Source organism: Pygoscelis adeliae, unplaced genomic scaffold (assembly GCF_000699105.1).
Source record: "Pygoscelis adeliae isolate BGI_AS28 unplaced genomic scaffold, ASM69910v1 Scaffold39, whole genome shotgun sequence".
NCBI classification, from domain to species: Eukaryota; Metazoa; Chordata; class Aves; order Sphenisciformes; family Spheniscidae; genus Pygoscelis; species Pygoscelis adeliae.
Genome location: NW_008825534.1, coordinates 467,056 through 491,522, shown reverse-complemented (window position 1 = coordinate 491,522; position 24,467 = coordinate 467,056). Strand labels below are relative to the sequence as shown.

At 39.2% G+C, this 24,467-nt stretch overlaps 2 protein-coding genes across 4 annotated transcripts in view; one reads left to right on the top strand and one right to left on the bottom strand.

The window, feature by feature from the left end:
• Positions 1–1,003, top strand: part of LOC103923450 (UDP-glucuronosyltransferase 2A2-like) — a 14,962-nt gene extending 13,959 nt beyond the window's left edge. The window contains 2 exon segments of the mRNA XM_009331801.1: positions 737–888; positions 891–1,003. Of these exon segments, the coding sequence (XP_009330076.1) occupies positions 737–888; positions 891–1,003 (265 nt within the window).
• Positions 1,004–3,763: 2,760 nt separating this feature from the next.
• On the bottom strand, positions 3,764–24,023 carry YTHDC1 (YTH domain containing 1). 3 transcript variants are annotated; one of them, XM_009331800.1, is made up of 17 exons: positions 23,755–24,023; positions 21,264–21,365; positions 20,304–20,632; positions 19,817–20,171; positions 18,415–18,504; positions 17,861–17,914; positions 17,164–17,258; positions 15,126–15,234; positions 14,910–15,027; positions 13,679–13,763; positions 11,618–11,784; positions 8,994–9,076; positions 7,526–7,562; positions 7,394–7,433; positions 7,227–7,289; positions 5,454–5,588; positions 3,764–4,741 (listed from the first exon to the last, which is right to left on the bottom strand). In XM_009331800.1, exons 1-17 carry the CDS (start codon positions 23,786–23,788, stop codon positions 4,517–4,519), a joined length of 2,121 nt encoding a protein of 706 aa, XP_009330075.1. In that variant the 5' UTR covers positions 23,789–24,023; the 3' UTR covers positions 3,764–4,516. The 3 variants fall into 3 exon arrangements, with proteins under 3 accessions (XP_009330075.1, XP_009330073.1, XP_009330074.1); XM_009331798.1 differs by lacking the exon at positions 23,755–24,023 and adding an exon at positions 23,620–23,750; XM_009331799.1 differs by lacking the exons at positions 17,861–17,914; positions 23,755–24,023 and adding an exon at positions 23,620–23,750.
• Positions 24,024–24,467: the final 444 nt, after the last annotated feature.

Below are 24,467 nucleotides of genomic sequence, written 5' to 3'. Positions count from 1 at the left end.
CTCCCTCCTCATCTCCCCTGCCTGTCCTTCCTAAAGAGCCTGTATCCCTCCATCCCAACACTCCAACCACAAGAGCCATCCCACCATGTCTCTGTGATGCCAATACGGTCGTAGCCCTGCAGGCACGTGCACGTCTCTAACTGCTCGTTTATTCCCCATGCTACGTGCGTTTGCATAGAGGCATTTAAGTTGGGCATTCCCTTTGGTCAGTTGGGGTCAGCTGTCCCGGCTGTGTCCCCTCCCAACTTCTGGCGCACCCCCAGCCTACTCGCTAGTGGGGTGGTGTGAGAGGCAGAAAAGGCCTTGACTCTGTGTAAGCACTGCTCAGCAGTAACAAAAACATCCCTGTTATCAACGTTGTTTCCAGCACAAATCCAAAACACAGCCCCATACTAGCATCTATGAAGAAAATTAACTCTATCCCAGCCGAAACCAGCACCCTACTATTATATTGGAACAGAAAATGCTGCAAATGTTTCCACGTTGCTTTTTTTAAAGGAGTATCTGGAATAATTTTGAATAACACTTCTTTGCAAAAGATTGGCTTTCTCTATTACTGTTCATAACCCAATTTTATGCAGATAGGAGTAAATCGGGCCAGTTTCAAATATATTTAAATAACGTTGATGAAAGTGAAAGCAGGGCTTTCTACCTTGCTCAAGAGGACTGCCAGGTGCTGAATGGGTTGTTTCAGGAATCAGTGACAGATCTCCTTGGTTTCTTCTTTTCTCCCCAGCTATAAGGAAAATGCTCTAAGGTTATCCAAGATACACCATGACCAGCCAGTTAAGCCTCTGGACAGGGCCGTCTTCTGGATTGAATTTGTCATGCGTCACAAAGGAGCAAAGCACTTGAGACCAGCTGCTCACCATCTCACCTGGTACCAGTACCTGTTCTTGCATTCCTGTTCATCTTTGCAGCCACTGCTGTCTTCATTCTTGTCAAGTGCTGCTTATTTTGCTGTAGGAGATGTGGCAGGATTGCAAAGAGGAAGAAAGAATAGACATCCTGTTCCCATCAGCACTTTTTCTTCTCCTAGGCTGATTCAGCAAGGCATTTATGCACATTCCTCGGTGAATAAAATTATTAGGATATGCTTTAAGCTGGGCATATCACAAAGCACCCCGTTGAACTGGGTCGTGCTAAAAAGCTGTTGTGGGGCAGAGCTGCTTGCTTAACCAGCAAATTCCTTCTGGCCTAAATAAGATTGAATTACAGTTGCTTTATCCCTTGGGACCCTGTTAGCTGATCACACACGGTCCCTAGAACGCTAATTGCTGCTCTAACTTCAAATTAATTTTGGTATATTTCATAAATTCAGCCTTCCCATGTGTGATACTGTGGATTCCTTAATCTGCAACTAGTCTCCTTACCTTAACTCTGTCCCCTCTTATGTCACCCAGGCTTGATGATGTACAACCAAAATGCCTCTCCTGTCAGAATAGCTCTCTCCAGATTGGACAGTGAAGCTAAGATCACAGGCTCCTAAAAAAGTGCCCATCTGAATGGCCAAGATCATGAAAATCTGGGAGCTGCAAGTGGCTGGTGAAGCCTGTATCATCTCATTTTCACAAATGCGCTGACTACTTAGGGGCTGAGGGGAGACCAGAGTCCTAAAACCAGCAGAGAAATTGCTTTTCTGAGAACCATTTCTCTTTTCCATTCAGTATATGCCCGGAGTCCTGCACAGGCCACCATTCTAACTGCAACACTCTAGGGGTGTTAAAACCACCTCTGTCAGTAACTTGCCCCTCTTAACCCCCAAATGTCTCTGAGCCATGCTAACTGATAAATGCAGGAAAACCTCTAGAGATAGAACTTGCAAAGAAGTAACATTACATGTGGGAACAGTGCAATAGTCACTTGCTTTGCCTGAAAAGTTGGGGGGAAAATAATGCTGCTCTTGGCTCAGATAAGAGTGGTAGTAAATGCAGCACTCCCGAAATTGTTCAAGGTGCACTTACTGACGAAAGCCTACTAAAATGATGCTAGTTCAGGCCTCCTGTTCTAGGTAAGGTTATTCCACTGCTGTGCCAGCTTACTCAAGAAAGAACCTGCCACAATTTTAACTGATAGTTGCTGTATTCTGGATGCTGCAGAATTGTCTTCAAACAGAATAGGCTGAGAAAACATTTTATTTGTTTACATAATAAAATTCCCTATGCTACATTAACTGTTTTATTAGCATTATCAATATTTCAGTGTCTGCTTAAATCTTGTCATACTACAACATTTACAAAAGCTCAAGTGAATTGTTTCCAAACTAAAGAGGGGTTAGAACAAGACTAGTGCTTCTCATGGTAACTTCTGGTACACTGTTCCTATGGTCATGATGGGATCACATGCAGGAATAAGCATACTGAAATATGCACAGTGAACAGAAAGTCAAACAGCATGACATTCAGGCCCCAGATCTGAAAAGTTTTCCTGTTACTGTTCATAGAGCTGGCTCCCTAGGCACAGCTCCACCAAGCTTGATCACTAACAGCCCCCATCATCCAGCTTCTGCAAGTAGAAAATTTGCTGAGATGTCAGTTTGGTTGCAGAAGGCCAGCAAGCCTCCTAGCACACTGCGTAGATGCTGGTCAGATACGGCTAACAAAGGACATGGGAAACAGGGTAGCTGGGAAAAGTTGGACAGAGAAAGTGCTCTGCAGTCACTTTAAGGAGGTGCTTCTTTTCTGTAACTTACTCAGAGAAATTTGGCTTATCTAGTATTGAATTTAAAAAGTAAAAAAGAAAACCAACCAAAACCAAGAATCTAGAATCTGTACACAAAGCAGAGAAAGATATCAAAGAATGAAGGTGGTCTATGATTAATTTCTCCAATTAGACACAGTATGAGTACTGAATTTGATAGACTGATCTAATCCTACTGCTAATAGGCATACCTCTGACTGCACAGTAAACTCTTTTGAAGAACCCAAACATCTGTTCAACTTCTTGTGGTGTTCAAAAAATCCCAACATACTTGCATGTTGGAGGTCAGACTTTTTGCTTAGCACATGTAGATGTTTACTATAGCTTTGTAGACTAAAATACACAGAGCCCAAATTATCGTCAGATCTAAAAAACACGTGTTTCCACAACTGCCACACTGCGGCCAATCCTATATTGCAGTTTATAAAAACCGCTACAATACTCAGCACTGTGGAGTTGGAGGACTTTAAAGCACATGCTACAATCCAGCTTTGTTACATGAGAAGACACTGAAGAAAAGTTATGAAGAAGTCCACCAAGGAAGTGCTACTCATACAAGTTTTGAGAACTAGGAAACTGCTGGAGAAACTGAACAACTTCCACCACAAGTTTTACTTTTCTTTTTTCACAGTTTTACCATTGGCATTTAGATTCAAGTATTTCCTATTTAAGAGAAATAACAAGTGATGCAGTGAATCACTATAAAGGAGACATGGGGAGAGTCTAGATCTTGCAGGACTAACGCACTCCTGGGAGACAGGTATGATTATGGCCGAGGACAGCTTACCAATAGCTCAAAGATCATTTGATTAAGTTGAACATGTAGGGCCTTAATAACTCTGGTTAGCTGCAGGAGCTGTAAGTTGACTACTTCACTGTGGAAACAGAAAAGCAATTACCTTTTATTTCAGCAGTCCTTTTCCTAAATTCAGGCTTTGGATCAATTTCACCTATCATGAGAACCTTTAAACTACTTTTGAACACAAGTACTTTCCTAGAACTGCCAGAATCTATCAAAGCTGGCAAGCTTAGAAGACCAAGAAACCCGATCTGGAGTTTTCATCATTTCAATAGTTATCAATTTATTTTTTATAAAAAAAAAAAAATGGTAGCAATGTAGAATACAGCAATATTTTCTGGTTCCACACACGCAGGTTATGAACATTCCAAGCAATGTGTACATTTTGGAAGGAGACTAGACAAGAGAATTGACCAAAATGTTACTGAACATGGGAAGATTTTTAAAAAAGGTTAAAAATTAGATATCAATAGTGTCTTCTTAATATTGCTTTCATTACTGAAGACTGAAAAAACACTTGACTTTACAGATAGGGTTAAAAAACGGGGACGGGGGGGAAGGCTGCTACAACACTGCCATACAGTCAAAAAAATCATACTTCAATATTTGCATACTTGATAGCAGCATTCTCCCACTGAACCATGTGAAACTACAGGAAGAAAACATCAAAGCAAAAAAAAAAAAAGGCAGTTATCCATCAGTATTCAAAAACCTAGAATGAAGTCACTAAGTAGATGAACACTTATTGAGAATTAATCAGTATCTACATTCTTAGCTGTTTCCCATTCTGCTCCAATAGAAACGCCAAGTTGAGTGTCAGCTTTGCGTATTTTATTTTTGGCCGATTTGAGTTTTTCCAGTTCATAGTTCACTGCATGCTTGGAATAGAGAGGGTCATTATAAATCCTTCTACACAACGAACTTTAAGTAGACAGCTGAAAATAAAATGTACTACTTGTAAACACACAAAAAAATACAAGCTTTTTTTGTTTCAAGTGAGCACTGGTTCCAGATAGATTATCTTCGGTATCTACCTCTTTCACCTCTGTCTCTGTCCCGGTCACAAATCCTCTCTCTCTCCCTTTCCCGATCACGGCCTCTGTCACGTTCTCTGTCTCTTCTATTATCTCTAGGACGGTCCCGTTCCCGCTCTCGGTCCCTCTCCCGAGGCCTGCTTCTCCGACCGCTGACAACTGCTTGTGTGCGGCGAAGAAAGTCGTCTACTCTCATGTCGTAGTCGTGCTGTGATGAAAGGACAGCTCTGTTTATTTTTTTCCCCAGACTAAAATCCCCTCCCTTCCCTTATCCATAGGATTGGCTGTAACTCTTGGGAAAGCCCAGTATTTAAAAAGAAAAGAAAGAAAGGAAAAAAAAAAATGTCCAGCATCCATAAGCACAAGTTTCTTCTTTCATCTTCAGGGCAGCACCATGTCTGTGCTTCCACTGTGCAGAAGCTGGGTTTCAAATGCCAGATACCAGCAAGAGACCTGAAAGCTAAGCAGCCTTCAAAGCCAGCTAACAGAAATTATTTAACAATCTGCCCCATTTTTTTGATGTGCCTGTAAGAAGTTATAAAACACAAACTTTTCTGATGATAAAGTAATTTGCCGTGCATGAGTGCAAGCCATGTTACAGGCATGTCCTTATTCAAACTGGGCTTCAGCATGAAAAGTTCAGAGCTGGAAGCCATTTTAAGCACACACCTCAGTTTAAGAGTATGTTCTGAGAATTTTGCACTTCTACATCACCTGGGAGAGAGAGGCTTTTCAGAGATGCCGGAGTCTCTAGTCAATCTAAATAACTGATCTTTCCAAGGAAAAGTAATACAGGTCTTAAAAATGCAGTTTATCCAAGTCAGCAAATCTCAGGTTAGGCTACATCTGTACCCCGAATTCCTCCGGTTCCTACTCTGGCCTGCAGACTCGTGTCCCCCTCTGTCTCTGTGGACACTTACTACTCGTTTGTCTCTGTATCTTGCTTCATGTGGTACAGGATGGTGTCCTGAGTATGGAGGGTGAGCTTGAGGTGGAGGTGCATGGTGCTGATAGTAAGGGTGGTGTGGTGGCTGCTCCATACCGGGATATGGTGGCTACAAGAAAGTTACAGGAAGTTTGCTGAGTGTTTCAAAACAAAGGAATGCACACAAGGCTGAGTGCTGGGAATTAAGAGCAGAGGTTACTTTCATTCAGATGGAAAACATGACATCTAAATATATCCGATCACAGCCTCCTAACTGAATGGCAGACTATTTTTCATTAAGTCGGCATGCTTTACTACTTCTCTACCATTGCTTCTTTAGAAGTTTGGCCAACACCCTCCCCAAACTCCAAACACGCCTTTTTTCCATATCTGCCTCAAAGTGATACTGTACATAAAACTTCTGCTACTTAAATGTGGTGTTTTGTTTTTTCTTTTTTTTTTTAAATCTATGCATATGGAATGTGAATTTTGTCCAAACCAGTGAGCTCTTACAGAAACGAGTCTTTTCCAACCTAAACAATTCTATGATTCCTTATGAATATATTCCTATTTCAAATGAACAAACTTACTCTGCAAGACAAATTATTTGACAAAAGGCTAGCAGATAATTTTTTTTTTTTTTTTTTTTTTTTAAAACAAGACATCTCTTGGCTGTTCTCTTCCATTTCTTCGATCAGCAAGGCCTTTCTTTCCCATATTACCGAAGCATCTTTGCTTGCATTGTTGTCACAAAGGAAGTAGGTGGAAGTGCTGGATTTTAGGATGACTACTTGGACAGCATGCAGAATGGGGAACGGGGTGGGGGGGGAATGGGAGTTTCTGGAGGCTGAGCTGTGTTTGAAAAACCATCTTCCTCCCAGTCTGACAACTTTGCTCACTTCCTTCAGTTATGACAAACCAGAGTTGTGTTTCAGCTGAGAAAAATGAGAGGCTATAGTAGCATCTCTACATCTGGCGCTGCCTTTTGCTCATTCACAGTATACACAAGAGCCAAAAGACTCATTTCAGTTATCCAAAATCAGGACCCTCAGGGCCAGAATTACTAAATATAACCAAAATAACTAGTTATAATGACTATTCCTCCTGACGTGATGGCAAAACCACAGCTGTACAAGTGAACTATCAGTTAATTTCCATGTACATAGCCATAGATACGTGTACTCATACATATGCTCATTTGACTGGGAAAAAAAGTGCATTTCAGTAGAGGCTGCAATACAGAAAGACTTAATTTGATTACACTGTGCAGTACATTCTGCTACTTTCCTGCATGCTTCACTGCCATAGCCAAAAGCAAGCCACTGCGCAACATCAGAGCATGCCAGCCCATTCCATGAGCCTCTGCAGCAAGTCCACCTCTTTGATGCATTTGCTGTTTGAGAGAAAGCCAATTACTATGAATATTTAGCAGAATACAAAATTTCATCACCCCCTCTTGTGTAGGCTAAAGGAGGGTTCTGCTATTTCCTCAGGGCTTTGAGTTTCTTGTATTTTTTTAGGTTCAAACCAAGCCAGAGTCCTGCTGCGTACTGCTGACTAGAATGCTGGACTACTGCTGAGAGCTAAGTAAATTACTAAATACTTGATATAAATATTTTTTTCCCCTAAAAATTTTACAGTTACAGCAATGATATATTTTAGGAAAAGGGAAGAGTTGATCGCACATCGAATACGCTAGGGTCCTCTAGAGGGGAACAAAAAAAAGCCATATTCTACAGAGAAAAACTGAATTCAACAAGACACAAACCATTCCTTGCCATGGTGGTGGTGGTCCCATGTTGTGGAATTCCCTCACGTAATCATTGTAGGACTAAAATGAAAGACAGTAATATTAACATTTGTGATGAGTGTTCTTTGGAAGCGCTGAAAGCTGAATATAAGAAGTTCCCCAAAAGTCTGCATGCACCAACTTACCCCATTTAAAAATACATCTCGTCGAACTCCTGAAAATCGTCTGTTGGGAATAAAAATTTGTAGAACTAAATCCAATTTATCCTTACAGACAAGTTACCAGGGCATAAAATGAGTAACATGAACACACCTTACCTGTCTACTTCGGGATATCTGGGATCCTTTATATACCCTGTTCGAACATCAAGCAGCATTAATTCAATTTACCATCTCATGATAACAGTCTTAAAAAATATACTCATTAGAAACCGTCCTTTCATTTTGTGCCAGCTATGAAGTTGTGTCTACCTGCCATTACCCTCACTCTCAAAATAACTCTTAAAAACTTACAGCTTCTTGTAGGCAGCACAGAAAAATAGTATAATGTAGTAACAAAAAAATGATACAGATATACCCATAGGAACTTGCACACAGTACAAATATGCAAGGGGGTATCTGTGCAAATAAAGACTTGAATTTTAGTCAAATGAATTGGGAATGCCCCCAAGTTTGAAGGCTTCTGTCCCTTGGCAGTCAGCACATGGCTGTTACTACTTATTAATGGTGTATTCAGCAGAATGTGTTCATCTGGGCAACTCTTAAGGCTGATTTCCTAATAGGTTTTGGATACAATGTTATACAGAAAATTAAAAACAACCTAAAAAACATCTGGAAAAGGCCCACAGGGCAAAGAATTGTTACAGCTTCAGTAAATCCCAGGAAGTAAACTTTAAAGAGCTCAATAAAATGGTGCAAACCACCAGGCATGCTTATGCTAATAATGCTTCCGAACTTCATGATTATAAAAAATTTTGTTCTGTACTCTCAACAGTGGTCTTGGAAAGCCAAGCAGCAGCAACAACACTTTTTGCATCAAAGAACACAGGCTTTGCAGTCAAGCTGGAGAGATTTAGAAATCTACTACTGAAATAATGGAATACATATTTCTAATAGCAGTGAACCAAGATACGGTAGGTTAGAAGTGACAATTTCTTAATAATTGCTTTCTGAAGAAAAAAAAAAATCTGCAATATTACCAGTGTTGTTGCTGCATTACCGCTGCAAACATTTCTTTCTGAAGAACAACAGAATTTCTTTCTCAAACTCACCATTAGACCCTCTTGTAAAATGCAGTGAAACTTCCCCCTCCCTTCCTCATGTCAAGCTTGTAAAAAAATTCTCTCTGAAAACATAACCAAATGTCTAGTCATCTCTAAACACAGGCTGCTAGTCAGGCAATCTCAGCTGACTTTCCCAGTTGGAAATTTCTAATAAACATTTTAATTTGATGATTAGTGCATTGACAAGTAGGTCAAACCAATTCTTGTGCCCATCAGGCATTTCAACTACTTGTATTAACAAAGCGCTTGAGAGGATCATTCACAACAATGTACACAATTCTGAGGCTCTTAAAAGGGCTCAGCCTAGATTAACTCAGCTCTCTCTCTCAAACCAGTGAACAGTGTCACTGACTTCTGCGAGAGGTGGGTTAAACCAGCAGGCAGCAGTCTCATTTTTATATCCCAGTCGTATCAATATTTTACTTTCGAATTAAATGAGGATACGCTAGAAGAGAAAACACTTGTGAATTGGTGCACACAAATCTTCATAGTAAGATATTAACCTGGTCTTTGGTGAAACTCAGGGGGATAGTCAATCCTTGGTTTCTTTCTGCTGTTATGAATATCATAATCTTCTGGTCGACGCCTACACAAATTAGATATCAGAGATTAAACAAGGTTGCTTGGAGCATTCGTCACAGCAGAATACCTCACAGGAATAGCTTGAGCTGCCCAGGATCTCAATTTAATCATTCTGAATTCCATCTGCTTCAAAATGTTCTACAGCTTTAAATTTGAATTCAAATAATCAGGAACAACAGTCTGATTATATACCCTCCACTGTTACTTTCTGGCTACGGGAACTCTGGTAGTTAAGGAAGGAACTTTACCCAACTGTACCTTCGTACCAAACAAAGGGTAACAAATTTGTCTAAAACAAACTCAGACTTAGGCTTTAACATTACACTTTCTACATTACATTTTGAAACAACCTACTGGATAACAAAAGAATTTACAGAACTAAATACAGTGAAAATAGATGGCAAAATATATCATTACAGTCAGAAGGCATGGACATTGCTGTATTTGCTAGCTATGGGGTAAAGAATTCTATAAAGGTCTATTTCCATAACATTTATAAATAAAACTGTGCATGCTCTGTGAAATTCCTTCTTTCCACTGTAGCTTTTTTCTAACTGGGTAGGCCAATGATATTATTTCTAACCGTTTCTGTTCTAAGCAATTTACCAGCAATGCATCTGTGCCTTTTACAGAAAGTTTAAGAATGCTTAAGCTTCCTAATAATTAAAATAATTGGGGCTCCTTTCTATACAAACAGCTCTTTTACGGAAAAGATGTTATCTTTAAGAACTTTGCTCTGAGGGAGGAAGTTTGATTATAAACCAGTTACATTTCAGTTGCTGTTATGTTTAATAAAGAACTGAAAACTGGCTTCTAATTTTGCTCCATCAAGGTACATCAACATTAATGGGAGACTCCAATGCTAACATAACAGTGTTTCTAAACACAAAGCAGCTACAAATACATTCCCTTCCCCCCCACCCCAGCAATATAATTCCTTATGACAAGAAATTAACACTTTCTTAAATCACTTAATTACTGTGCAACTTGCTTGCTGAATAACAAACTCATGTAGCTTTTAGTTTTATAAAGAGTCATTTCTCCTCCCCCTTCCCGACTTCAGTCTTTAAAGCCCACCATACCCAGTTACTAAGTTTTTTAAAATGAAAGCAGATTCTTTACTATGAGCAAAAAGCCCAAAAATCAAAGCAGTTGCATCTACAGCAAAATCAGATCAAGGAAAATAAAAGCTGGTGTAAAGAATAAACATACCGCTTTCTTGTAGTTTTGAGAGTGCATTTACGACCGGTATAAAATATGATAGAAACAGTTCATATAGTAGTCCAACTACTGACTTTAAGCTGTAAGCCACATACATAAATGGAGGCCCTGGCAGGCTTGAGAAGGTGTGGTGGTGTTATATGTATAGTTTGCAGTCCATTGCAAAACCTTCACTTGTATATACTTTATTGCACTGGAAACCTCTTAGCTTAACTTCAAAAGCCATCTTGGTGTTCAGTCCTTTAAAGCCAAAAATAGGGGGGCGCTGCCAGGTTTCCTCCTACCTACTTGTTACAGTGTCCTTTTTTTTAAGCTCAAGGAAATGGGGACTCTTGTTGGGTATCTGTACCTACCACAGGATGTTTCCACAAAGAGGAAACTTAACCAAAGGTTTCAGCCCAAACCATACATCAGTCTGTATGCAAAGTGGCTACACGGGGAAAAGGTGTTTGGCAGAAGGGCTATTATCAGTTCTTTGCAAAGACTTCTCCAATTCTGTAACAAGTTATACCCCCTTTTTTTCTGGAAAATGATGTTAAGTTCATATAGCAGTGATCAATAACCATGTCGATCCTCTAAAAATACTTTAAGTCCACAGGTACTGCCAGCATCTGGAAAGGTTGTATATACAGACACAGCAACAGCCATTCTTTTTGGTTTGTTGCCGGGTCTCCAAGGGCCACTTGATCCCTTTTGGAAAGAACCTACTGTTTTCAGAAGCTCAGCAAGATGTGTGAATTCAGTGGTTACATGTTAGAGAATATTTGGCAATGGGGTTAACACATCACGGTGACACAATTTGAAACAGTCCCAATAATGCTCCTCTTGAATATCAAAATAACTTAAATATTTTATCCTCAAAATGAGGCGGCATCTTCTGCAAAATTCTAAGTGATCCTTATAAAAGTCCCATATTTGATAAGGCTTATCCAGAGACACACCTGAAAGAAAAGGCTTTTACAAGATATTAACACATTTTTGGCATATAAATATTTCCTTCTCTCCATCTAGCCTGCTTATAATCAAGCCAAGCTTACCTACAGCTAGCATTACATGTTGCATTATCTCAGTAAATGATCTAGTCTAAACTAGACAGCACTTTAAGAGATTTTTTCTGCAAAAGCAAAGATCCCCATTTTCCTCTTGAAAAATGACAGACCGGGGAACCATGTGAAATCCTCAATGAAGCCACAAACTTGTCCATGCAGCTTGATTTGAGGATTTTCTCTCTTCTTTATCGCAGGGAAAGCTTTGACGAATCACATTCCTCCATCACGTTATTCTGATACATGTGCCTATTATCAGTCCAAAGAACGTTTCTAACCTTCCCACGTCCCGAACGGGGTCTCGACGGGATGGGCGTCCTCTTGATCGGGGTTGTGAGTGCATTCTTCTCTTGTGCCTCATTTTATGAATGACTTGATACAAGTCAATACTTTCATCGGGAGGGAAGAGAAGACAAAGTTGGGTTCCACATTCCGGCTCAATTTCCTAGAATTAGTTAGAAGTTCAGTAGTGGTTTATAAACTGAAGAAATGAAACTCTCCCCAAATACACTGACAACATACATCAGAAAAAAAAAAAAAGAAAAAAGAAGACACGTCGAAGAGATTTCAGTATCACTAGAGACAGAGCAAAATTCACTTACATTACCTTTCACTCTTTAGGCACTACTTAGAATTTTCATAAACTAGTCCAACACTTGGGCAACCATATCTTCCCATGAGACATACAGGCCACATCACTGTTTTGCTACAAAATCAGAGGACTGTTTTTCATCACAAAGAAAATGATCACCTATTACAGAGAGAAAAGTGACACACGTAGGAAAAAAATCCATCCCAGCTTCACATATAAAGCCATGGCCTGACGAAGTTTACTATTACCACTCAAAAGTGAGTTCTTCAGTGTATGATAGACAGGTCCATGAAAATACCAGCTCAAAGCTTGACAGCAGTCAAAACAAGCAAATTGTGTGTTCAGGATTATTAGGAAAGGAACACAGAATAAGAAAGTCATTATACCACACTGAAAGTCCATGTTCCACCCACACCTTAAATACTGGGTGCAGTTCTGACCCCTTCATCTCAAAAAATAGGGGGACAGTAGAAACAGAAAAGCTTCAAAGCAGGGCACCAAGGATAACTGAATGAGCGCAACAATTTCTACATGCAATGACTGAGCAGGTCGGTCTCTCCAGCCTAGAATAAAAAGAGGAATATGTGGGGTATGGGGCACAAGACAGATACAATGGGAGCGTCCGACACCACAAGTTGTTTGGAGGAGAGAGGGACAGAGATCAACTTGTTGACTCCCTCTTCCGGTACAAGAACTCAGGGCCATCAAATGAAGCTAGCAGGAGCCAGGCGCAAAACAATCCAAAAAAGTGCTTCTTCAACCTGGTGACTAGCAGGCCCACAGCCTTCCCAAAGGATGTCGTAAATGCAAGAAGCTCAGTGTACATGTCCTCAGAAGAGATCCATTCAGGGTTACACAAAATGTAAATGGATAAACGACAACCACTTCAGGAAATAACCCGACTTGAAAAGCAGGGAGAACAATCATTAGACAATGCTTGCCCAGTATCTAACAGCACAGCAATTTTATGAAAAAAGATGAAACCCACGTCCAGATTGCAACTCTATAGTGAAGTGGACAAAACATTAAAAAAATTTATTTCCTTGACCATTTAACAGAAACAAAGTTAACTGAAATCCTTTTTCTTAAGTTCACACTAAATTAAAAACAAGACCGAAAATATTTACTTGTGCTACCCAACAAAGTGAACGTGTCTATGAGCAAAATAATGCAGAGTGTCCACATTTTCTATACAGTATGGGGATTATGAAACTCCCATTTTGCCTTAAGCAAGCAGAACCCGTTATTTTAGTCAAGGCTGGGTTACTTGAGGACAGCAGCAACACACCTGCACTCTGGTATGTCTGACAAGACAAAAAGCCACCCCACTTAAAATTTACTTAGCATATACTTTATAATGGTAAAGTCTATGCCCTAAGCAATACAGTATATAAAAAAAATGCAATGCAGAACACAGCTGGAAACACCAGAGCTCGTTCTTAAAAACTGATGCTATATAGGTTTGCACACCATACAATGCAAGGCACGTTACATTTCAAATCCAAAATATGACATAGTTTTGAAGCATCAAACACTGTTTATCACAAAGATGACAACAGAATCGGCACCATATTGTTTTCTGTTTCATTCTTCCACAACAACATTAGAAATAAGCCGAGTGCCTTAGTCACAGTACTCTACTGCAAGTAACAACTGATCTAAAAAGATTCCAAATCTTCTGTAGATACAAAGCTGAAAGCAAGCACTAGAAGATGTGGGTTATAGAAAAAAAAACAAATTAACAAACCTGTCCATCGCGTCCAATCTTTACTGGCTTATGTTCGTTCCAAGGATTGGTCAGGTGAGCAGACTTAGTGAACGGCAATTCACGCCTAAATATGCAAGTGGCATCATTTATAGTTTTGCCTCCGTTTTTCATAAAAAAAATAAAAAATACATACAGCAGGACAGTACACACGAAACAATCCTGTTACCCTTTGCACTGTCAGGTCTCTGAATGAACGTATTAGTACATATTAAGCATTAGTAACTGAAGATTTCACTTTGACTTATTCCAATATTAACTAGTATAGTCCATACTATGACAGCCTATCTTATTTAAGAAATTTTTTTTGGTCTTTGGACAATATAGAGATCATGCTTGCTTATTATCTCACCATCTGAATACGCTGACCAGTCTCTACGTGAGGTGGTAGCTCATGGTACCTCTGAAATAAACCCCTGAGCATCTGACCTAACTATGAAACTAGAACTGCTTTGAGCTGGAGGTAGGAGTCAGTAACTTCCAGAAGACCTTTCCGACCTAGATTTTTCACTAATTTGAAGTCTCACCTTCCCTGTATTTAGTCTTTCTGGCAGCCCAAAGTGCTTGTACAACCATGCAATGTATCTCACAGGACTGATATAGCTCTTTTTCTTAAGACAGGTTTATAACGTTTTCTGTAAGACATACTCAGATCAATGAACATACTGCTCACAACCTATACATTATGCAAAATACCTGTACTATTTCATAGTTACTGTTATTTTAAAGTATATATAATATATATAAAATATATATATAAAATACTGTTATTTTAAAGCAGTAGCATTTTCTTTGTTCAGTCAGATGCCAAGATGTCAGATGAAGACAGATCTGACCTTACAGGATTTTCTTCCCTTTTATCCACAGCTGTCTATTCAAGCGAGCAGTTGTTTTTACTCAACAAAGACTTCAGAATACAGTTTTCTGGTTTCAGTGCAAGAGATCAGTAACGGAACACAATCAAGTGTTAAAAATCTCTAAATTACTTAGTCTACACAAAAATTAAAAAAGTATTTTCTGTAGTGCATGTCAGATACAGACCTGAGTCCCAAGCTCAATAACAAGGAGGTATGGATTTGGGGAGATTGGAGGACAGACTTCTGGCTGGACTGGGTTTTCAAAAGGATGCTGTCAGCACTCGAGTGAGTAATACACAGAAATGGTATTATAATGCCTTGTCACTAAACAGCAACATAAATGAACAATTATTTACCTGCAAATCCAGTCAATTTTAAAGACACCTCCCAACATTTTTGCATTCATTCCTGCAGGCAGCACCCAGTGTATAGGTGATCCTCCATGATGGGACTCTGAAGACAGTCTTGCAAATCCTAGAGGATTTCACATGAATTGTAACAAAGACAACAGAAAAGCTATTGCACATAAAACTCACTTTCACTTACCTTGATAACAGCTCACTTTCCCTTACCTTGGAATTTGCCACTCTCTCTTACAGAAAATATCAAAATAACACTCCTCGCTGATCTAAATGCAGCATTAAGCTTCTTTTCATTCACTGGAAGTGTCGACCATACTCCCTAAAACAGAACAACCCCCACCCCACCACCAAAATTTAAGAGTTCATCTCAAGTGATTTAGCTAACATAAGTATACAGTGCAGATGAGGAAAATACGACCAGACTAGTGTTCTGGGACAGAAGATAATGGAAAGAGAAAGGTATTGCTAAATTCAGTTCCTTCAGAAAATTTTTTAGCCTGCCCCATGACAAAACTTTTAAAACACTGGCTTTTCAATCTCTTTTTGAACCCTGCAGATGCATTTAGACCATCTATAAGGTTTCATTTGTAATTATAATGATGGACAGACATCAGAAAACCTTTGCCTTTAGTATTTTTAATGTATGTTTTAAGTGACTTTGGGAGTTCATGTATTCTATAATACACACAAACTATGAAAAACCAGCAGTGTATATACTGAAAGGTGGGCAGGTAGACGTCAGTAACCTTCTTAGTATGACAGATTTGTTGACGACAGCTTACGGATTTTAAAACTCTTTTAGTGTAAGGCCAGAAACATGAAAGACACCAGACCAACATTTTAAATTGGCAAGACAACTCAAAACAGTTTGTTCAGCCTCCCACATCCCCACCTACTAATTCCTACCTTTTCCCTTTCAGCAGCCATTGTGTAGCCATGCACAATAAAACCCCATCTGTTTTAAGGTACCAACTGAGCTGAGCTACAGAATACCAGTTTGCTGTATTACTTTTCAGCAAGACCAGCTCCCCAATCCATTCTCTGGGCAAGCTCAGAGGAGAAGCTTATGCTGGTTTAACATGTTCAAACTTCAGCCTCAGAATATGATCTGGGATCTACCAAAGAAAATGTTCCTCCCCTTCCTGTTGTATTGAAGATATGTTCTCATGTCCTACTCTGTGCTCAGATTAGTACTTGCCTGACCAACAGTTCATTAGACTCACCAGAGAACTATTTGTTTTTTTTACTAGCTTTCAGTCAGATGTATATTGCTTTTGGCTGCTTTTGAAGCCCTGATGCGAACTAGAACAACTTACTGCATTGGCACCGCAAAAGCCAGTTTCATGAAAGTGCAGTGGCAAAACCCTGATGCCTATACGCTGAGGATGCCTATACGCTGAGAGACAACGCATCCACTCCAAGAATTTTAGGAACAAGGATACTGTTGCAGCCCCAAGTGTGGATGAGGCACAGAAAGGGTATACTCCTCTGAAGAGCTAAAGCTAACACCAGACAGAATGGTTCACTGCACAGATCAGACCCAAAGCTGGTGGGGGGAGCCAAACCCGTCCAGGAATTTTAAGATTCATTTAATTGTTTCAATGCTATTCTGTTTGAGAAAATCTTCATTAATAGAATCACCTACTCTGTGTATATTGTGTAACAGCAAATCAGCTATTTTCTCTACAAGCTGTTCCAAATAACACATGCAAATACAAAACCACCAGAGTGGCCTAATGCCATTCCTCAGCAGCTGAAGTCCAGTGCACTGGAATCCCTCCCAAAGAACTCCCTTACACCAGCACTGCCAGGCATATATTTCTGCAATAAGCCGTCAGATCCCTGAATCAACTGAAAAAAACTACTTTTATAGCATTAGACGAAAACCAAAACCACCTTCTGAACCTCCTCACAGTACAGCAATATGAACACAGGTGCTGATGAAAGGGAGAAAGTATCATCCCAGCATCTCCAATGGAGGTTGGCTTAGGACATTATCAGACCTTGAGGCCTCTTTTTAACCCTACTCTTATCAAGATAAATGACTGATGGTCTAGAAACTTTTCCAGGTTACAGCGGAAGCAGAATAGCTACCCTTGAAGAATGAAGGAGCAGTAGCTTTCATCCTTGCCTCTACCAAGATCTGAGTGATGGAGAAAAGAACGCATCTATCTATATGCTTTTCTATAGTAAGCTGGGTGTTTTTGAAAATAGACAAAGTGATCAGTTTGAAGAAAATTCAACATACCTTTGCTTTAGCAAGTGATACGTTTTCATGGTTATTACTCTTGATGAGAAAGAATCTTGCATCTTGGAGAATATATTTAAGTTTACTTGTTTGGTCTGAAAAAACAAAGTGTCAAATAAGCTGACTGTAAATATTTACAATTGTCAAAAATGTTGCTTTGAGCGTAGATAGTTGTTTGTTTCCTTCAAAATACACTGTATCCCACCCAGTTCCTACCTATGTATTATCACAGACAACCACCCAACTTGAAACTTGAAGTCTAAGCTGTAGAGCACAAAATGCCAGGGGAAACCAAATCAAAACTAAAACTTAGATATTCAGGTAAAGAAAAAATAAAATAAAATCAGCATGATTCAGTGATGTTCCGATATACAGGACTTATTTCCTTGCTTAAGAATCTTTGGATAAATACTGGGTAACATTCATATCAGCACGAGTCATCCAAGAGAGAATGCTGAAATGTTACTTTTTTCAGATGTAGGCACTTTATTTTTTGCTTTGCTGCCTCTGCAAGGAGCAAAGCAACTGAACTTTTTGCATATTGCTCTCAACACATGCAAAAGTAGCTCAAGATTCACTGGTTATGCTCAGAACAATTATGCGCTCAAACTGATTTATATCGGAACATTACTACTTAATGAACAGAGACAATGGCTTGCTATGGGGCATGCATTAAAAATTCAAATTTAAATGATACCTTTTTGGACAGCACGAACGGAAGATGATAATTTCTCATGCTTCTTTTCTGAACCTGTGTTTAGCCAAAGTACATTTGTTCAGATTCAGCCTTAATAGAGATAATATACAATTTCTACAGCCTTGTCACATACAATTTTCATTCATGACAAATTATGCTTTCTGGCGCGCACCCACACACACAAAAATACTATTCAATGTGCACGAGTGTTTTGTTTTGGTTTTTTTTGATTTTGTTTTTGGGTTGTTTGGTTTGGGTTTGTTTTTTTAAAATAGTATTTGAACAATTTCCTACTCAGAAAACTAGTCACTGAATCATCATCTTCCAAGTTTAAAAAAAAAAGTGAAAATTCAACTTAAGCAACAGAATAGCATTAAAGTAACAAGAAAGCCTACTTCCCCCCAAAGATATCCACACACAACATGCCAGAAATCAATACCAAATTATATAAAGCTACATACCCCATAAATCTCTACAGCCAGTTACATTTATTTTAGATTACACATTAAGATTTGATGCAAGTCAGGATGACAAGCAATAAAAGGAAAGAATACCTGCATATGATTCTGATGCAGAACTTCCACTTCTGTCAAAAACAATTGGAGAGATACCTCTAGCTCTCTTCCTCTCCTTCTTTTTCTCATCTAAAAAAAACCCATAACAAGTAAAAGCAATATTTTAAACATCACGTGGCAGGCAAAATTGAGATAAAAAGTACTGAGACAGGAAAACAACATCTGTAATAGTGAAGTTAGCATTTGGCTTGCACGTGAAAATTGTGGTTGCTGCCCCAAAACTATCACGCACCAAAGAAGCAAATGCTAATTACTCAAGCTTTTCATTCGCAAAAGGAAGACAAACACCACAAATCCAGTGTTTCTGTGCAAAGTTTAGAGACAGAATTTATCTCCTAAGTATTTTAGTAAGGGTGGTTTAACTCTTCTCTCCAGCCTTCAGCCAAATTTGCAACACAGAGCACAAACTGTATTGCGATAGTGATATGGGCTCATTTGCTCAGAGCTCAGCAAAATGGCAAGTGGTATGAAAACAAAACACTGTGGCACACAGGCAATTATTTCCACTCTTAGAAGTGTTACGTTACACTACGGAGCTTTTTAGAACAGTTATTACAGCTTCACTTGTCTTTAGGTTACACCTTTCTGTTCTCTAATTCCAAACAGCAGAGCTGAGCCAAAAAAGGCATTATGTTAAGCAGGATGACCACCTATGGAGACTTCAGACAAGGAAGATACACAAGAGGAATCTTAACAGGATTGCAAGCTGCTTTCTTAAAAAAAAAAAAAACAAAAAAACCCCACAACAAACAAACCAAAACAAAAAAAAACCAGCAAACCCAAAAGTATTTACATCATTAACACTTCACATCTGTAAGTTAGGACCAGTTATAATATACAACTGTGAACCATTTGTTTCTAGTTTCTGCTTAAAACATTTCTCTCTTTCTAAGTTTGCCCTAACAGCTAATCATTTCAACTTACGTTTAGATTTCCTATGCTGAAGGCAGCCACTATTTAAGATTCAACTATCCTTCTCTGGGGAGATGATGCTTTTACTACACCAGTCTACCTGGTCACTCATCTAGATGAATACGGAACAGCTCAACACCAACTTAAAATGAATCGCGTGGGAAACTAAGCCGTTAGATACCTAAGGAAATACTAAATCTAACGATTCAAAGCATTGAACAGCAAGGCCAAAGCAATCAAGAACACTATGAATCCTCAGCACAGTAATCCTGATATCCACAAGTTTTGGTGTAAGGAAATACCACTTCCTGGTACATTTTTTCCGTGCCTATGGTATTTCATAATTAACAACTTACTGACTTGTGCTACTAAGGCTTACTTCTGACATAGTCAGGAAGTGGTTATTTTTAAAAGCAGCCAAATTTTCAATGGCAAGGTATTTCAGATTAGCATGCTAGATGTTACCTACCTGATGCATCTGAACCAGTCCCAGATCTGACTGACCCATCCGTGAAAGAGGCAGATTCAGAATCAGAATCGCTGGCTTCACTGCGTGTGTCATAGTCATTTCCTTCCTTCTGATCTCTCTCATCCTGTTCATATTCTTCTTCATCCTCCTCCCCATCTTCTTCTACCTCTTCGTCCTCCTCCCCTTCATCATCTTCCTCTTCTTCCATTCCTTCCTCCTCATTCTCTGTATTGCCTTGTTCAGAGGAACCACTACTGCCAGTCTCGTGATCTGAACAATATTCCTCAGAGTTCACCTCTTCTTTAGAAGAATGGCTGGATCTGCTTGGTCTTCTATCCACATCATGCCTGACTCTCTGATGTTTAAAGAAAAAGTGAATCAGCAGTCATATAACATTGTCAGGATGCACACACAGTCCTAAGAGAATGTGCCTTAAAAAGGTCTCATATAATTGCTTTATTTATAAGGCAGCAAGAATATTTAATACCTCTGAACCATCTGGTGTAGAGGACTTCGCCCTTCTGTCAATATCCCTCTTCCTCATGCAAGTTTTTTCTGGTTGTCCTTTATAAGGTTCCCTGGAACTGCTCGACATGCGCGTCTTTCGATCACCATCTGGGCGCTTGTTTCTATCAGACCTCTGATAATCCTCATTCTTGTATTCTGATACTGGTTTTCCTTTCGTACTCACTATTCTCTTGTTATTGCTAACTGATGAACTAGGAGGCTTTGGCATCATCTGCCTCGATGAATGCACAGAAGGTTTCTGTCTCTTGCTTTCAGAGTTTTCCATCCTGTCAGTTTTTCTTTTTGATCCTTAAACAGAAAGAGATACCGAGTTCAATGTTATTTTGTATATCAAACCAAAAACTGTGCAGAGGCACCTATTTTCTCTACTTTGGGTAATTCCCCTGTTGCAGTCATAGGTAGCATCTTCCAGTTGTAGGCTTTGCAACAACACTCAAAACTGCTTACAGCTCATGTTCTAAAACATATATTTTACTTTAAAAAAGCAATCCTTTAGGCTTTGGTAGGTGTTTTCTAAATTTTAGATATGGGAATGCTAAATTAAATGCTTATGGGATTGGTCTAAAGCCAAATCAAGAACTGAGCTGGAACCAGACTTTGGGACCTCCTTGTTCCATTTCCATTCCACTTCATCGGACCAAAAAGGACAGTCATTTTCTAACAGCAAATGAATTCACAACAAGCCAGACTCAGCAATGGCTTTTGAGACAAAAGGAAACCTAGCTAACTGTTTGCTTGGAAGGTAAGGTGAAAAAGCACATGTCCACGAAATAAAGACTTTTGGAACGCTTTCGCTCTTTGCATCAGGTTATAAGACCCGCTACTTCAAAGACTTTAACCCTTTAAGAAAGAACCCTTTAAGAAAGATTTTTTTTACCATTTACATTCTTGCAGGACATCCACTACCAAAGTCACCTACCCTTTTTCTCACTTTTATCTTGCTCGCTGTCAGGGTTATACAACTCATCATCTTGGTCAGGAGCATCAGTCAAAATGTCATCCAGAACATTCAGTTCACCATCTGAAAACAAACAAACAAAAAAAGTTAAAAACAACTATAAAATGTCTGGATATGTAAACTACAGTAGAACTAGTATTTGCAAACCCAAATGTTTCCATTAAGGTTACAGATCTGCCACAAGGCAAAAATTAACATCTTGATTTATTTCCACAATTTCAGTTGGAAGGATCAAGCAAAGCCAATAAAAGAATTAAAGTACATCACAGGACACATTCAAGCCTCTGAATAAAGTCCAAGTTGGCTCCTCATGTCACACAAGCTTTGCAGGAAAGCTGACCTACAAATGAAAGCTTAACAAAAAAGCCTGTACAAAATTTGAGAAAAAGGAGACTGGGAGATAGTCTGAGTGCCATAAGCAAAGAGAAGGGACCTCTCTCCTCAAAATCCCAAAGAACTTGCACCTTAAATTATCTCCCCTCCTGCCCCGCTATTTTTGTTGTCTTTGCTGTGTTAGGAGGATGAATTTTGTGGTTCATCTACAAGTAGAAAAAACACAACAGGGCAAGTTAACAACAAGAACATAAGCTAGGTCAGCCCTCTGAAGAAGGGGAAAATAGTACTTATTTGCTGCATAATTAATTCTGAGCCGCTTTGAAAAAAAAAGCTACAACTAATTCACCTTGATCAAAAGGGCAAAAGTTTAAGGATATTCATGCTAGCAGCAGTAAATGACTACGCTTGGTCACACAACTTTTAAAATTTGCCACTGTTTCTGACTCTGTTTCACTTTGCCTGAAACCAAAGGGGATATATGGTGATTCTGGTAGAAGAAGGATTCACCAGCTTTAAGACAGCAGATTCCAAGCACTTTAAAAATAAGAGCGAACTAAGCCTAAGCATGCAAAGGGAAAAATAATAGAAAAAGTATTAATTTTGGAATCTCATATTTCTTCTAAACTCTGGAATTCTTAGCTCTTTCCACTTCATATTACTATGATTGATTCTATTTTCTGTGTTCAGGAAAAGGAAAGCAAAGGAAACTCCAAGGATTCAGCTAGTTGACAGTATCTGTAGTAGACACATTGTACAACATTATAAAGCAGCAGGTAAGGACTCCTGTACTGGATGAAATCAGGGCAAGGCAGCAAATGAAGTCCTCCAGAGTTTGGCAACTTGTCTATCTCAAAATCTTGAGCTGCACCACAAGAGAAGTTCTACAGCTTGATATTAAAAAAAGACAATCCACACCAGAAAAAAGGTTAGTATTATAATTGTATCTCTACTATGTACTACTGAATCTGAAGTCAGCATGTGTGCTAGCTTTCCCGCCGGCATTTCTCCACATTTTCTGTGGCAGGGGAATGCAGAAGTGGTCCCTGAACTGCACAATTGCTGTAGCTGATGCAAAGGAAGCAGTGCAGAGAGAGCTGGATCAAGCCTTTCCCTGGCAGTTTACAGTTAAAGGGCATTTAAATATAACACGAAGCTGCATCGTAATTCTCTTGGGAACAGCCCTTTATGTTTGTAGATACCTATATATCCACAGCAAATATTCTTGCTGTTACTGATGAGATATACGAGAGTCAGATTCATGGCTGTGCAACTGCTAAACATGGGCTGCAATTTCCTGGGTTGTATTCTGCTTCCTCATGGAAGACTAGGCAAGTTCAGAGCACCAGATTTTTTTACCAGAGGTGAATGAAAAAGAGGTGCACTAGGATTAGAATATTAAACGTTATCACCCATCTCAGATCACACATATGGATCCTTAGCTTTGTTCCCCTTTTGGTGAGGCAACAGCATACTTGAGTAAACTACATTTAACCTAGCTACTGCAGTAACATTCAGAGGTGCTAAAAGACTCATGTATCAGCTGGTTCAGAAATAAATGAGAAGATAAGGAAAATTTAATGGAATAAGCAAGTCTGACACATACTCTCTGGTAAATTCCTTCCAGGTTAGGTGGGCCTGATTTATAGTTGGAACCTTAGACAAGTACACAAAAGACAGGAGCAGGATGAATTCCCCCCCCACCCATTTCTGTAGATACATCTATCCAATTTATTTAAAAATAAGTTTCCAGATTTATGCAGCAGCCTGGTGATGCAAAAAGGGCAATCTGAACACACAGTTCCCATCTCTCACTTGCATCAGGTATACTGCTCAACTGACTTCCACAAGATGATTCCACTCTCCGAACTGTCACTGTTAGTGTTCAACCTGATGAGCTAAATTATCTCAGACAGATCAAGATAAGCATCAGGAAAAGCACAAAAAAAAGAAACAGAAAAGCGGTAGAGGACAGATTTCTTACAGTTCATCACTGCTGAAGGGAGAAGGTCCAAATGAGTCCTTTTCATTACAGACACTCCCAACTGGGCTCTCCTGCAACTCATCTTTTGTTGACTCGGGGGTGTGTTGGATCCTTCCATGAACAAATTTAACTCACCTGAAACAGCAGGAAAGTAACCTGGGGAGGCCATTTTTCCTCTGCTGGCCACGAGCGTTAGATCTATTCAAGGAAGGGTCCAAGCAAAAATCTGATTTGGCAAACAGAGGAGATAAAACCAGGCGATTTCAAACCAAAAGGGTATGCGAGATTTATTTCCACATTTTTTAAGCAGTGAAACAGCATTTCTCTTCCAAAAGAAACACAAAAATAACGTCACATTTACAGTAGAAATAAGTTCAGTTACAAACAAATGTGCATTAACACCTGCTATTCAGAATCATCCCTTTCACAGGACAGAAAATTAAAAGCAAATTAAAATACAAAACATAAAAACATTTCTTGTCTGCTACTCATGTCTTGACCACTGTCAGTGATTTAAAAAAAAAAAAACAAACCCAAAGAATAAAAAAATTCAAGCCCACGTGGATAAATGGTTATATGAGTAGAAATTTATAGATGACAACAGGAAACATTTCAGTTTCACTGCTCATCCATGGTGGCAGCTCACATCTGTTTCAACAGAACCTGACTGTATCCTATCCCATCGGTCTTACAATAATACCATTATGAATCAAGCACCAGAAATAATTTTACTTATCAGTTCTAACAAAATCTAGTGGGAATTTTCCATGTGATCTAGTTTCACAATAAATATTAGAGGCAGCAAACTTTCACCACTCTGACAAAAGACATTTTATGGACATCTATCC